General features: G+C 38.8%; 3 protein-coding genes and 2 pseudogenes across 6 annotated transcripts; all 5 read left to right on the top strand.

The window, feature by feature from the left end:
- Positions 1-618: 618 nt before the first annotated feature.
- LOC104762300 (uncharacterized) lies at positions 619-2,634 on the top strand (annotated as a pseudogene). The gene is made up of 4 exons (XR_015588322.1): positions 619-1,653; positions 1,737-1,886; positions 1,972-2,223; positions 2,358-2,634. The product of XR_015588322.1 is annotated as an uncharacterized LOC104762300 (transcript).
- A 1,026-nt stretch (positions 2,635-3,660) lies between these two features.
- LOC147923107 (uncharacterized) lies at positions 3,661-6,323 on the top strand (annotated as a pseudogene). The gene is made up of 5 exons (XR_015588321.1): positions 3,661-3,801; positions 4,423-5,320; positions 5,406-5,556; positions 5,641-5,892; positions 6,014-6,323. The product of XR_015588321.1 is annotated as an uncharacterized LOC147923107 (transcript).
- Positions 6,324-6,652: 329 nt separating this feature from the next.
- Positions 6,653-9,300, top strand: LOC104726775 (uncharacterized). 2 transcript variants are annotated; one of them, XM_087497990.1, is made up of 5 exons: positions 6,653-6,989; positions 7,411-8,299; positions 8,387-8,536; positions 8,630-8,881; positions 8,995-9,300. In XM_087497990.1, the coding sequence occupies exons 2-5, from the start codon at positions 7,418-7,420 to the stop codon at positions 9,124-9,126; spliced, it is 1,416 nt and encodes a 471-aa protein (XP_087354116.1). In that variant the 5' UTR covers positions 6,653-6,989; positions 7,411-7,417; the 3' UTR covers positions 9,127-9,300. The 2 variants fall into 2 exon arrangements, with proteins under 2 accessions (XP_087354116.1, XP_087354117.1); XM_087497991.1 differs by having other exon boundaries at positions 6,908-7,243; positions 7,328-8,299.
- Positions 9,301-9,328: 28 nt separating this feature from the next.
- On the top strand, positions 9,329-12,227 carry LOC104762304 (calcium-dependent mitochondrial ATP-magnesium/phosphate carrier protein 1). The gene is made up of 4 exons (XM_010485566.3): positions 9,329-10,241; positions 10,742-11,515; positions 11,595-11,685; positions 11,772-12,227. Exons 1-4 carry the CDS (start codon positions 9,842-9,844, stop codon positions 11,947-11,949), a joined length of 1,443 nt encoding a protein of 480 aa, XP_010483868.1. The 5' UTR covers positions 9,329-9,841; the 3' UTR covers positions 11,950-12,227.
- LOC104762297 (pentatricopeptide repeat-containing protein At5g61800) lies at positions 12,195-13,860 on the top strand. The gene has a single exon (XM_010485558.3). The coding sequence runs from the start codon at positions 12,195-12,197 to the stop codon at positions 13,716-13,718; it is 1,524 nt and encodes a 507-aa protein (XP_010483860.1). The 3' UTR covers positions 13,719-13,860.
- Positions 13,861-13,870: the final 10 nt, after the last annotated feature.

The raw sequence follows: 13,870 nt of genomic DNA, 5'->3' as shown, positions 1-13,870 counted from the left end.
TTTGGTCTTTTTAATTATTATTTCGGTCGTTTATTAACCATCACATATTATAAATAAATATCTTCTGGTACGACAATAACAACTGAAAGAGGAAAATGAAACCCCGGGTCTGTGACGACGTGAGCACATGATCATTTGTTACTTGTTAGTACACGTGTTAGGTAACAGCTGATGCTCGCGTCCTTGCTTTGTGATTATTGAGCACAATTCGTAATACTCACATGATATAATAAAAATAGAAATAACTCTCGAATTCGTTGTTCTTCTTGACTTCTTCATTGGGCGAGACACTCCATTCATTGCAAGCGGGAAAGTCTTCTCTGTTTTTATCAGTTTCGTACCCAGGCACGTAAACCTCTCTTTATTTCTCATCTTTGTTTCTATCTTTGTTTCCTCTGATTGATTTCACGGTCAAGTTTTTTTGGGTTTTCGTTGGAAAGATTGTTCCGATTGGATACGTTCGAACTTTAAAAAGTCATATTATGTCTATGTCTATGTCTCTGTTTATGGATGGACTGAAACCAGGGGTTTGAATTTTGATTTTTCGTGTTCGAGTTTTGATTTTACTTCAGGATGATTTGAAATATTAGCTTCCCATTTACATGTATTTTGAGTCATAGGTTGCTGGAAGTTTTTAAATTTTGGGGTTTTATATAAGCAACCATGTATCTTCTAATTACCTTAGGGTTAGTGGTTTTGATAGTTTGATTCCTAAAAACGTTAGGTCTAGAGTTCGAGATACTTTATCAGTTTATCCAATGTTTACTTACCACAGGAGATCCCTGATCTTGTTCTTAATTCTTGCTCTGCTCGCATTAACCACATCACCGAGCCAAGGCTTTCTAGGTACCAAGAATAAGATAAAATCTGAAGTCTTTCTCTCACCAAAACTGGTGATGAGTCCTGGATCAGTTTCAAATTCTTACTTCTTCGACATGGAATTCCCAAGAGGGCATATCGGCCTCAAAGGTTTCGATGCTGAATTAGTTGACGAAACGGGCAAACCCGTCCCTCTACATGAGACATATCTCCACCATTGGAATGTCTATCCTTTCTATGCGCGTAAAGGTTCTTCTGAGCTTCCACGTCAAGAAATGTTTAAGAATCACGGGTTTTCAAGGAAAGATTCCGAAAGCAATCTTGATTCGACATCATCGGATATTATTATTGTTAAAAACGGAGGGTTGTGCATGAGTACACTCATATATTACTTTGGGTCAGCATCTGAAACCCGCCATACCTCCTCCTATATTCCTGATCCTTACGCAATTGAAATCGACAGTCCTGAGGAAAGACCTGATGGCTATGAATTCAAATGGCATCTTAACGTTCACGCAATAGACACCAGAGGTGTGGAAGACAAGAGAGGATGCTTGGAGTGTCTGTGTGATCTGTATAATGTAACTGTTAATGAGTACGGTCGTGCTTTAAGACCCTGGATACAAAGGAGGTTTAGACTGCTGCTAGGATAAGACTCAATGTCGGGTGAAAAGCGGATTTGACAATGGGGAGAAAACAAGAAATCTGTATTTGAAGTATACCTTGAGATGGGTTGATTGGGACAACACTGTTTTGCCCGCTAAAGTTTATGTTTTCGATGTTACAGATTCTTGGAAAAGATCAGTAGGAGATAGCCAAGAACATAATTGCCATGTCAGTAAGAACTTTCCTATCTGCTTAATTCTGTTACTTGGACTTCACTCTCTAATAATTTTAGGGTCTTTGTGCATTTTCAGGTGGAATACGAGGTGAAACCGTGCAAAAGCAATGCTGATGGATGCATTGATGTTAAGAAAAATAGCTTCATGATGCCATTTAGTGGGTATATTATCTACGGCGTAGCTCACCAACACGTGGGTGGTATCCGTGCTGCTCTGTACCGAGAGGTAACTAAATCTGGCTTAGTTTAAGGCTACTTCAAAAATCGAAAAGATTGAAAACATCTTTGAGACTCTTGTTTTTGTGGATCAGAACGGTGAAGGAATATGTACCTCGATGCCTAAGTATGGCAATGGAGTTGAACCTGGAAACGAAGCTGGTTACGTTGTTGGAATGACGTCTTGTTATCCTGCTGATCCAGTGAAAGTGAGCTATGGAGAGACATTGAGTTTGGAGGTTAATTACAGTAGTGCTGTTGCTCATACCGGAGTTATGGGACTCTTTTACATCCTCGTTGTTCAGCAGTTGCCTGAACCAGAGAGCTCCTTGCCTTATCTTTTTCAGGTATATATAACCCACCCGGACTCGTTACTGAATATCGGTTTACGTCAAACCGGTTTCAGTACACATACTGTTTGGGAGATATTGTGCCATGTGATTACTATACTGACGTTAGTATATACGCCACTTCCTTGTAGGCACATGCGGAAAGCGTGAGCGTTTTAGCATTTTTGGCTGTGACTGTGTTGGTGGCGGTAGTGGTTCTAATAGCCGCCGTTGTATACAGAAGACAGAACTGGGAAGATGGTTACCAATCTTTAAGTACATGAAGAAAGAGTAAAACCATGTCGACTACGAAAAAAAAACAAATAAAAGAATAGTTTGTTGTCTTGATGTTATTACTGAAACAGTTAGTACTTGGCTTTGTCAAAGACATAACATTCACACAAATAATGCAGAAACTTTTCTTAACAACTACGTACAATACAACAGAATGTTATTATTGTTGTTGTCTCAATGCAAACAAAGCAGCCGAACAATTGGAAAAATTAGGTTAAGAACAATTCATACGTACTGGCTATGGTGGTTCAGAGTAAGGGATCGTTCCGCGCTTTCTCCTTGTTCGTCATCGTCTTCTCCCTCGCTCTCGTCCGTGGTGTTTGGGTGTACCGTTTTGTCATACTCATAGTCCTGCCCGCAGAAAATCAAATTCGACATGAGGACCTTCAGCTTTTATCAATATTGCATATTAGCCCAATATCTTTTAGTAAAACTATTTAAATCCATCTAATAAAAATTTGTAAGCTTCAAATCTTTAAATTGAATAGGTTCATTGCTGTCAAAAAAAAAAAAAAAAATTGAGTAGGTTCATCGTACCCTAACCAGGTTACTCAACAACTACGTCCCATTTATTGAAATATAATTGGAATTGTGACATAAAAAAATGGATTATATGGTTAGTGGGTAAAATAAGAATAAAGTAACTACAGTACAAGTCAACACACACCAACGTCAAAGGCCAAAGTAAACCCCGAGAACTGAAACCAAAGCAGACACTAAAAACAGAACCAACAACAACACCCTATAGCAATTTGTGGTTTTCTGTTGATCAGTTGGAATTGGTAGATTTGAATTTGATTGAATAAAATGGGAAACTTGAACTTCAATGCGATGGCAACGTGGAAGTAATAATTTTATGGTCCCATTGTCTTCCGGTCCTGTATTATTATTATTATTTTCTCTCTTTTCGGTCGCCTATTAACCATCACACATTTATGGATATCTTTTGGTACGACGAGGACTGAACGAGGAAAATAAGTGAGGACGCCAGTACACGTGTATGGTAACAACAATGCTCGCGTCCTTTACGTCTATGCGCTTGCTTATGGTTATGGAGCACGTTCACATGATAAATAGAGATTATTACTCTCGAATCGTTTTCTTCTTCGTTGGATTCATTACAAGTGGGAAAGCCTTCTCTTTTCGATTCATACCCATGTAAACCTCTCTATCTCTCTTTATCTATCATCTTTGTTTTTTCTGTGATTGATTTCACAATCAAATTTTTGGGTTTTGGAATATCGAACTAAAAACCAGAAGATTGTTCCGAGGGGGTGGATACGTTCGAACTTTTTTTTTAAAGTAAGTCTTAATCATATGATGTCTAGTCTATGTATCTGTTTATGGATGATCTGAAACCAGGGGTTTAAGTTTTAGGTTTTTTTCGTGTTCGAGTTTTGATTTTACTTCAGGATGATATGAAATATATTATAGCTTCCCATTTATCTGTATTTTAGAGTCATGGGTAGCTGGAAAGTTTTTTAATTTTGGATTTATATAGATAAGTAACCATGTACTAATTAATACTTCATCCTTTACTTATTAATCCTATTTGTAGAAGAAAAAAATTGTTTCAAAAAGATGTTATTTATAAGTTACCAATGCACTTTTTAATAGTTATTGATGATGAATTGTAAATTTTAAGAAAAATAACTAAATACTATTGGTTTAGAGTTATAGAAATTTGAAATTACAAAAAACAAGACATTTATAATCAAATTTTAATATATTTTATTAATTTGTGTGAAAAATACTAAAAATATAATCAATTAGGAACATAGGAAGTAAAATCTTCTAGTTAAACTAGGGTTCAAGTGGGTTTGTTAGTTTTAGAGCTTAATATACTTTATCCCATGGCCATGGTTATGATTTTTTTTTTTTTTTAAATCTAAATCACATTCCTTAATTATGATCTTGAAACAGAGGATAATGGCTGGTTACCACATGAGATCCCTGATCTTCTTCTTAGTTCTTGCTCTGCTCGCAACAACCATATCACCGAGCCAAGGCTTTCTAGGTACCAAGAATAAGATAAAATCCGAAGTCTTTCTCTCACCAAAACTGGTGATGAGTCCTGGATCAGTTTCAAATTCTTACTTCTTCGATATGGATTTCCCAAGGGGGCATATCGGCCTCAAAAGTTTCGATGCTGAAGTAGTTGACGAAGCGGGCAAACCCGTCCCTCTACATGAGACATATCTCCATCACTGGGTTGTTGAACCTTACTATGTGCGTAAAGGTTCTTCTAAGCTTCCACAACAAGAAATGTTTAGGAATCACGGATTTTCAAGTCAAGATCCCGGAAGCAATCGTGATTCGACATCTTCGGATATTATTTTTCTAACAAACGGAGGGTTATGCATGACTACACTCAAATACTACTTTGGATCAGCATCTGAAACCCGCCATACCTCCACGCATATCCCTGATCCTTACGCGATTGAAATCGATAATCCTGAGGAAAGACCTGATGGCTATGAATTCAAGTGGCTTTTTACGTTCACGCAATAGACACGAGAGGTGTGGAAGACAGGACAGGGTGCATAGAATGTCTGTGTGATCTGTATAATGTAACCGTTGATGAGTACGGTCGTGCTATAAAGCCCGGATACAAAGGAGGGTTATACTGCTGCTACGATAAGACTCAATGTCGGGTGAAAAGTGGATTTGACAATGGGGAGAAAACAAGAAATCTGTATTTGAAGTATACCTTGAGATGGGTTGATTGGGACAACATGGTTTTGCCCGTTAAAGTTTATGTTCTCGATGTTACAGTTCTTCGAAAAGATCAATAGGAGATAGCCAAGAACATAATTGCCATGTCAGTAAGAACTTTCCTATTTGCTTAGTTCTGTTACTTCGTCTTTATTCTTTAAGAATATTAGGGTCTTTGTGTGCTTTTTCAGGTGGAATACGATGTGGAACCGTGCAAAACCAATGGCGATGGATGCATTGACGTTAAGAAAAAAGAGCTTAGTGATGCCTTTTAATGGGTATATTATCTACGGCGTAGCTCACCAACACGCGGGCGGTATCCGTGCTGCTCTGTACCGAGAGGTAACTAAATCTGATTTAGTTTAGGCGAATAACATATATCTAATACATGGATACATTTTCATTGATTTGAGACTCTTGTATCAGAACGGTGAAGGAATATGTACTTCGATGCCCAAGTATGGCAATGGAGTTGGACCTGGAAACGAATCTGGTTACGTTGTTGGAATGACGTCATGTTATCCTGCTGATCCAGTGAAAGTGAGCTATGGAGAGACACTGACTATGGAGTTTAATTACAGTAATGCCGTTGGTCATACCGGAGTTATGGGACTCTTTTACATCCTCGTTGCTCAGCAGTTGCCTGAACCAGAGAACTCCCTGCTTAATCTTTTTCAGGTAACTACCCGGTACTCAATATTGGTTGAAATCAAACTGGTTTCAATACATACATATAATGTTTGGGAGATATTGCCATGTGATTACTTTACTGACGTTAGTATATGTTACTTCCTTATAGGTACCTGCGAGAAGCGTGAGCGTTTTAGCCTTTTTGGCTCTGACGGTGTTGGTGGCGGTAGTGGTTCTAATAGCAGCTGTTATATATCGGAGACAAAACCGGGAAGATGGTTACCAATCTCTTAGTACATGAAAAAGAGTAAATTAAACCATGTCGACTACGAAAAACAAAAAAAATAAAATATTATTTTGTTGTCATCTTCCTCTTATGTGATGTTATTTCTGAAACATTTTTGTACTTGGCTTTGTCAAAGACATCACATTCACACGATATTTCATGTCTTAATTATAAAAAAAGAAAAATTTATAAATGTCAAACTAAATAATAGAATTCAACATTCTATTAGATATCCTCGTCTAACATTCTTTGGTTTAATACCCCTTCGTGGCTTCCTTATTCAACTACATTTCATTTATAAATTACAAGTTTATTTTTTGTGTCGTGTGAATGGGATTGATTATTGTTAGAATAGTCCGGCCACCTGAAAAGAAATAAAACTCTTTCGGTAATATATATCATGGATAAGAATAAGTACAATTGATACTAAAAGGAGAACCAACAACACCAATCCTATCTTTTTAAGTAACAACAACACCAATCCTATCTTTTTAAGTAACAACAACACCCATCCTATCATTTTATATAAGATGGTCATCTTTTTTGTTTTTTGCTTCGGTCGCCTATCAACCATATCCCCACATTATATGTATATATATTTGTAATATCTTCTTGTAAGAGAACTGAAAGAAAAAACAAAACCGGGTCTGTGACGAGAGTGAGGACGTCAGTGGTTGGTTACACGTGTCAGATAACAGAGAAACTTACGTCTCTGCGCTTATATGGGGCAATTCGTAATTCACATGATAAATAAATAGAGATAACTCTCCAATCGTTTCTTCTTCATTGGGTGGGCACACACTTCTTCATTCATTTACAAGCGGGAAAGCCATCTCTGTTCATCCGAATTCGTACCCACGTAAATCCCTCTCTCTTCCTCTCCCTCTCCCTCTCTTTATCTCTCATCTTTGTTTCTCTGTGCTTTTGATTTCGCAATTGAATTTTGTGCTTTTAAATCCTTTTTTTTTTTTTTTTTCTGTGATTGGTTTCGCAATTTTGGGATCTTTTATACTCTCTGTTATGGGTTTTCGAAGTTTGATTATACCTCAGGATGATATGACATATTGGCTGCTTGAAAGTTTTTAAATTTTGGAATTAGAATTAACAAACCATGTGCTAAATAAAATCTTGTTCTCGTTGAATTAGGGTTCAAGTGGGTTTGTTAGTTATGGTTCCTATAAAATCAAACGAAATTAGGTTTCGAGTTTGAGATATATTTATCCCATATGTTTATGATTTTTATTTGCTAAAAATCACATTCCTTTATGATCTTGAAACAGGAGATAAATGGCTCGTTACCACATGAGCTCGCTGATCTTGTTCTTAGTTATTGCTCTGCTTGCATCACCTAGCAAAGGCTTTCTAGGTACCAAGAATAAGATAAAATCTGCAGTCTTTCTCTCACCAAAACTGGTGATGAGTCCTGGATCAGTGTCAGATTCTTACTTATTCGATATGGACTTCCCAAGAGGGCATATCGGCCTCAAAAGTTTCGATGCTGAAGTGGTTGATGAAGCGGGCAACCCCGTCCCTCTACACGAGACATATCTCCACCACTGGGTTGTCGAACCTTACTATGTGCGTAAAGGTGCTAAGCTTCCACAGCAAGAAATGTTTCGGAATCACGGGTTTCAAAGGCAAGACCCTAAAAGCAATCTTGATTCGGCATCCGATATTATTCTTGTCAAAAACGGAGGGTTGTGCAGGAGTGCAGTACTCAGACATTACTTTGGGTCAGGATCTGAAACCCGCAATACCTCTACGTATGTTCCTGATCCTTACGCGATTGAAATAGATAACCCTGAGGAAAGACCTGATGGCTATGAATTCAAGTGGCTTCTTAACATTCACGCAATCGACACCAGAGGTGTGGAAGACAAGAAAGGATGCATAGAATGTCTTTGTGATCTCTATAATGTAACCACTGATGCGTATGGTCGTGCTATGAAACCCGGATACAAAGGAGGTTTATACTGTTGCTATGATAAAACTCAATGTCTGGTGAAAAGCGGATTTGACAATGGGGAGAAAACAAGAAACCTGTATTTGAAGTATACCTTGAGATGGGTTGATTGGGACAACACGGTTTTGCCCGCTAAAATTTATATTTTCGATGTTACAGATTCTTGGAAAAAATCAGTAGGAGATAGCCAAGAACATAATTGCAAAGTCAGTAAGAACTTTCATATTTTGCTTAATTCTGTTACTTCTGACTTCATTCTCTAATAATTTTCGGGTCTTTGTGTGCTTTTTCAGGTGGAATACGATGTGGAACCGTGCAAAACCAATGGCGATGGATGCATTGATGTTAAGAAAAAGAGCTTAGTGATGCCATTTAATGGGTATATTGTCTACGGTGTAGCTCACCAACACGCGGGCGGTATCGGTGCTGCTCTGTACCGAGAGGTAACTAAGACTGATTTAGTTTAAGCTACCGCAAAAACGAAAAGATAGAAAACATTTTTGTATTGAATTGATACTTTTGTGTTTGTGGATAAGAGCGGTGAAGGAATATGTACTTCGATGGCCAAGTATGGAAATGGAGTTGAACCTGGAAACGAAGCTGGTTACATTGTTGGAATGGCGTCTTGTTATCCTGCTGATCCAGTGAAAGTGAGCTATGGAGAGACATTGACTATGGAGTTTAATTACAGTAGTGCCGTTGGTCATACGGGAGTTATGGGACTCTTTTACATCCTCGTTGCGCAGCAGTTGCCTGAACCAGAGCTCTCCTTGCCTAATCTTTTTCAGGTAACCCGGTACTGAATCTCGGTTTACGTCAATCTGGTTTCAGTACATATACTGTTTGGGTTGGGAGCCATGTGATCAGTTTACTGACATTAGTATATGCCACTTCCTTGTAGGAACCTGCGAGAAGTGTGAGCGTTTTAGCATTTTTGGCTGTGACGGTGGTGGTGGCGGTAGTGGTTCTAATAGCCGCCGTTGTATACAGAAGACAGAACCGGGAAGATGGTTACCAATCTCTTAGTACATGAAGAAAGAGTAAAACCATGTCGACGACATGTTTTTCAAAGTTAATTTTGTTTGTATACGAAGAATTGAAAATAAGGACCACTTTGTTGTCGTCATCTTCCTCTGATGTGATATTTCTGTAACAGTTACGTGTAAGAAGAACTTTGCTTTGTCAAATACATCACATTCACACAATATATCAATGGTCTCTACCACACACAACATGTATTCGTTTCATATATTCGTTGTTGTCTTTTTGTTCCAAAACCTTTCATACTAGTCGCTCTATCACTGTATTACAGATACTTTAATCTCTATAATAAGCATCCAAGATGGTTTTGCTCTGGTTTAAAGCTATGTTAACCGGTTAAAATTAACACTGGGTCGTTGTTGTGATCCACTCAAACTAGACCGGGTTTGATTTGACCGGTGTTTTGTTGTTTGTTTGTGTCATCATATACAGTAATGTCTGGGAGTGGAAACAGCAGCTGAAGGGGGTCCATGTAAAAATAATGGAGTCTCCTCCAGCTGTCCATGGAAGATTGAGACGGGTTAGATATTTTTTTTTGGCTCACCGACCTCAATATGTCACATTTTTGAAATTCTGTTGAATTCTTCTTCCGAGATTCCTGGACCAATAGAACTCTTCCAGAGGAATGAAGAGACATTAGAATCATCATCCCAAAGCTTTCCGAATTTTGCTCATCTGTGTTTCTCGAATTGATCGTTAAATCAGCAATGGAGACGAAGAAACCAAACCAAAATCCGGGTAAGAAGCCGCGGCCCGTGGAAGCAACAATGGAGCACGTGCTGGTGGCATTACGTGAGACCAAGGACGAGAGAGAGATGAGGATTCGAAAACTGTTCGAATTCTTCGACAATTCGAAGTTAGGGTTCTTAGACGGTACCCATATCGAGAAAGGTATGTCTTCGCTTAGTATCTCTCCGCAGTATAGGTACGCTAGCGATTTTCTCAAAGTCTGCGACGCGAATCGAGATGGGCGTGTGGATTACCAGGAGTTTCGTCGTTACATGGACGCTAAGGAGCTTGAGCTTTACAAGATTTTTCAGGCTATTGATATTGAACACAATGGTGACATTTGCCCAGAGGAGCTTTGGGAGGCTCTTGATAAAGCTGGTATGTTAATTTTTTTTTTTTTTTATTCTCTCATACTGTTCCATTACTGGGGAAGCTACTGTTACTTTGCAACTATCTTCCCATAAGCAAAAGATGAAACCTTTTTAGAGTTATGGATGTAGATTTTGCTTAACTTTACCAGTTTCTGATAGATTGGTTGGTGAATTGAATTTGAACATGCCTCTGTTTTGAACTGTTCTTAATGCAATGTGGAAGTAAATGCTTGTGTTAAAGACCTTTTTTGTGATTTTATTTGTCTTATTGATTAGGAGATTCAGCATATTAACAATGTCTGTATAATCTTTGACATTGTCCTTGTTTGCAAAACCGTGGGTTGTGAGTTTGCTTTATTGGGTTTTAACACATATTGGCTCAGTGAGTCTAGTAGCAAATTGGGCTCTTTTACTTTTACATGCTTTCGTTTCTCAAAAGCTTTAATTTTATTGTGTAACAGTGTTGTCGACCTATAATATAAACTCTCCACGGTTCTGTTCTTGTAGGCATTCAAATTAAAGATGAGGAACTAGCTTCTTTTATGGATCATGTTGATAAGGACAACAACGGAATTATAACTTTCGAAGAATGGAGGGATTTTCTTTTGCTGAACCCTCATGAAGCCACAATTGAGAACATTTATCACCACTGGGAAAGAGTATGCTTGATAGACATTGGGGAGCAAGCTGTTATACCAGACGGTATAAGTACACATGCGCATAGAAGCAAATTACTTCTTGCGGGAGGAATAGCTGGAGCTGTTTCTAGAACCGCAACCGCGCCTCTGGACCGTCTAAAAGTTGCTTTGCAAGTTCAACGAACAAATTTGGGCGTTGTCCCGACCATTAAGAAAATATGGAGAGAAGATAAGTTGTTGGGTTTCTTCAGAGGTAATGGGTTGAATGTAACCAAAGTCGCTCCTGAAAGCGCCATAAAGTTTGCTGCTTATGAAATGCTGAAACCCATAATTGGGGGAGCCGATGGTGATATTGGTACAAGCGGGAGGCTTTTGGCAGGTGGATTGGCTGGTGCAGTAGCTCAAACCGCTATATATCCTATGGATCTTGTGAAGACTCGGTTACAGACTTTTGTGAGTGAAATTGGGACACCTAAGCTGTGGAAACTCACAAAGGATATTTGGATTCAAGAAGGACCCCGAGCTTTCTACAAGGGTCTTTGTCCTTCTCTTATTGGGATTATCCCTTACGCAGGAATTGACCTTGCTGCTTACGAAACTTTTAAAGACTTATCGAGGAAACATTTTCTTCATGACACTGCCGGTTAGATACTAATCGTGCCTTAAAAGTATCTATAAATTCGTAATCTATCACATGATACTAAACCGTATATGCTGTGCAGAGCCTGGTCCTCTCATACAACTGGGATGTGGAATGACGTCTGGAGCTCTTGGAGCATCGTGTGTTTACCCGTTACAGGTCATAAGAACAAGGTAAAAACTTTAAACCTAAGCTTTGTCATATCTTTTGAAATTCTTCTCTGCCGTTTTAAACTGAGGTTAATCACTTATAACATCAGAATGCAAGCTGATAGCTCAAAGACTAGCATGAGCCAAGAATTCCTCAAAACGCTAAGAGGCGAAGGTCTAAGAGGTTTCTACAGAGGAATCTTTCCCAACTTTTTCAAAGTCATTCCTTCCGCAAGCATTTCGTACCTTGTTTACGAAGCTATGAAGAAAAATCTTGCCCTTGATTAAAAGTAGCAAGAAACCTAGTGCTGTTGCGTTTGCAGAGTCTTGATAACACTGAAAACTTCTTGATGATGGCGAAAAAAACACTTTGAGCTTTACAAAGGTCATTCGAGTGTAGCAAATGTAACTTGATCTGATTAATAATTTAATTCTTCTTCAGTAGTTTGGTGGTGAGAGAGTCTGTAAAAGAGTCATTTCTTTAGCAAAAAATTTGGAAGAGAAAGCGTTGTGAAACTGGTGAAGCTCTTAAGATGGCCCGAATGATAAAGTCTAGTAATTGTTTATATCTCTTGAAGCTGTGTAAAACCCTAAAACATCTGCATCAGTTTCACGCCCAATTCATCACTTGCGGCCGAATCTCAAATGATTTCAACAAGAACTCTGTTTTCGCCAATGTCCTCTTCGCCATCACCTCCGTCGCACCGACTTTATCGAACTCTTCGTCGGCGTCGTCAAATATGGTCGTGAGCTACGCGACTTCGGTTTTCAGATTCATCACAAGCCCGTCAACGTTTTGCTTCAATACCATCATTAGGATTTATACACTGAATCATGATCCGTCTCTGTCTTCTCAACGTTTCTTCGTCGAGATGCGACGTCGCTCTGTTCCTCCAGATTTCTACACTTTCCCTTTCGTGTTCAAGGCTTGTGCAGCAAAGAAGGACTGTGATCTTACATTCGTAAAGACGCTGCATTGTCAAGCTTTGAGATTCGGTTTGTTGTCTGATTTGTTCACTTTGAATACTCTGATTCGTGTTTACTCTTCTACTGCTTCAATCGATAGTGCATTGAAGCTGTTCGACGAAAATCCCCAAAGAGATGTTGTTACGTACAATGTGTTGATCGATGGGTTAGTGAAGGGCCGTGAGATTGTTCGTGCAAGGGAGTTGTTTGATTCAATGCCCTTTCGTGATTTGGTTTCGTGGAATAGTCTCATTGCTGGCTATGCGCAAATGAATCAATGCAGAGAAGCGATCAACCTCTTTGACAAAATGATTGATTTGGGTTTAAAACCTGATAACGTCGCCATTGTTTCAACTCTCTCAGCTTGTGCTCAATCAGGGGATTTAGAGAAGGGGAAAGCTATTCATGATTACACGAAAAGGAACAGACTTTTTGTTGATTCGTTCTTAGCTACTGGATTGGTTGATTTCTATGCAAAATGTGGTTTCATCGATATAGCAATGGAGATCTTCGAGTTATGTTCAGAGAAAACTTTATTCACATGGAATGCAATGATCACTGGTCTTGCGATGCATGGTTATGGCGAGCTAACGGTTGATTACTTCCGTAAGATGGTTAGTTCTGGAATCAAACCGGATGGAGTAAGCTTCATAAGCGTTTTAGTGGGTTGTAGCCATTCTGGTCTAGTTGATGAAGCTAGGAACCTTTTCGACGAAATGGGATCTTTGCATTATATTAATAGAGAGCTGAAACATTACGGTTGTATGGCGGATTTGCTTGGAAGAGCAGGGCTGATCGAAGAAGCAGCGGAAATGATCGAGCAAATGCCTAATGATGGAGGTAAAAGAGAGAAACTATTAGCATGGAGCGGTTTGTTGGGGGGATGTAGAATCCACGGGAACATACAGGTCGCAGAGAAAGCTGCAAAACGAGTCAAGGCGTTGTGTCCTGAGGATGGAGGAGTGTATAAAGTTATGGTGGAGATGTATGCAAATGCAGAGAGATGGGAGGATGTGGTTAAGGTTAGGGAAGTGATTGAAAGAGATACGAAAGTGAAGAAGAATGCTGGATTTAGTAAAATTTTGTCTTAGCCAGATTTTCTTGAAAAGTTTGGATCTAAAATTATTTTGTACTAATGTAACAATCATTAGGAGCTGAGAGACTCTAGCTCAACAAGAGACTCTTTAATAGTATAGAGGGACCCAAGCCCAATAATATGGACGTATATGACAATATTAAAACA

This window comes from Camelina sativa, chromosome 18 (genome assembly GCF_030686135.1).
Source record: "Camelina sativa cultivar CO46 ecotype springtype chromosome 18, ASM3068613v1".
Classification (NCBI taxonomy): Eukaryota; Viridiplantae; Streptophyta; class Magnoliopsida; order Brassicales; family Brassicaceae; genus Camelina; species Camelina sativa.
The sequence above is the reverse complement of the archived record's forward strand: the minus strand, read 5'-3'. Positions and strand labels throughout refer to the sequence as shown.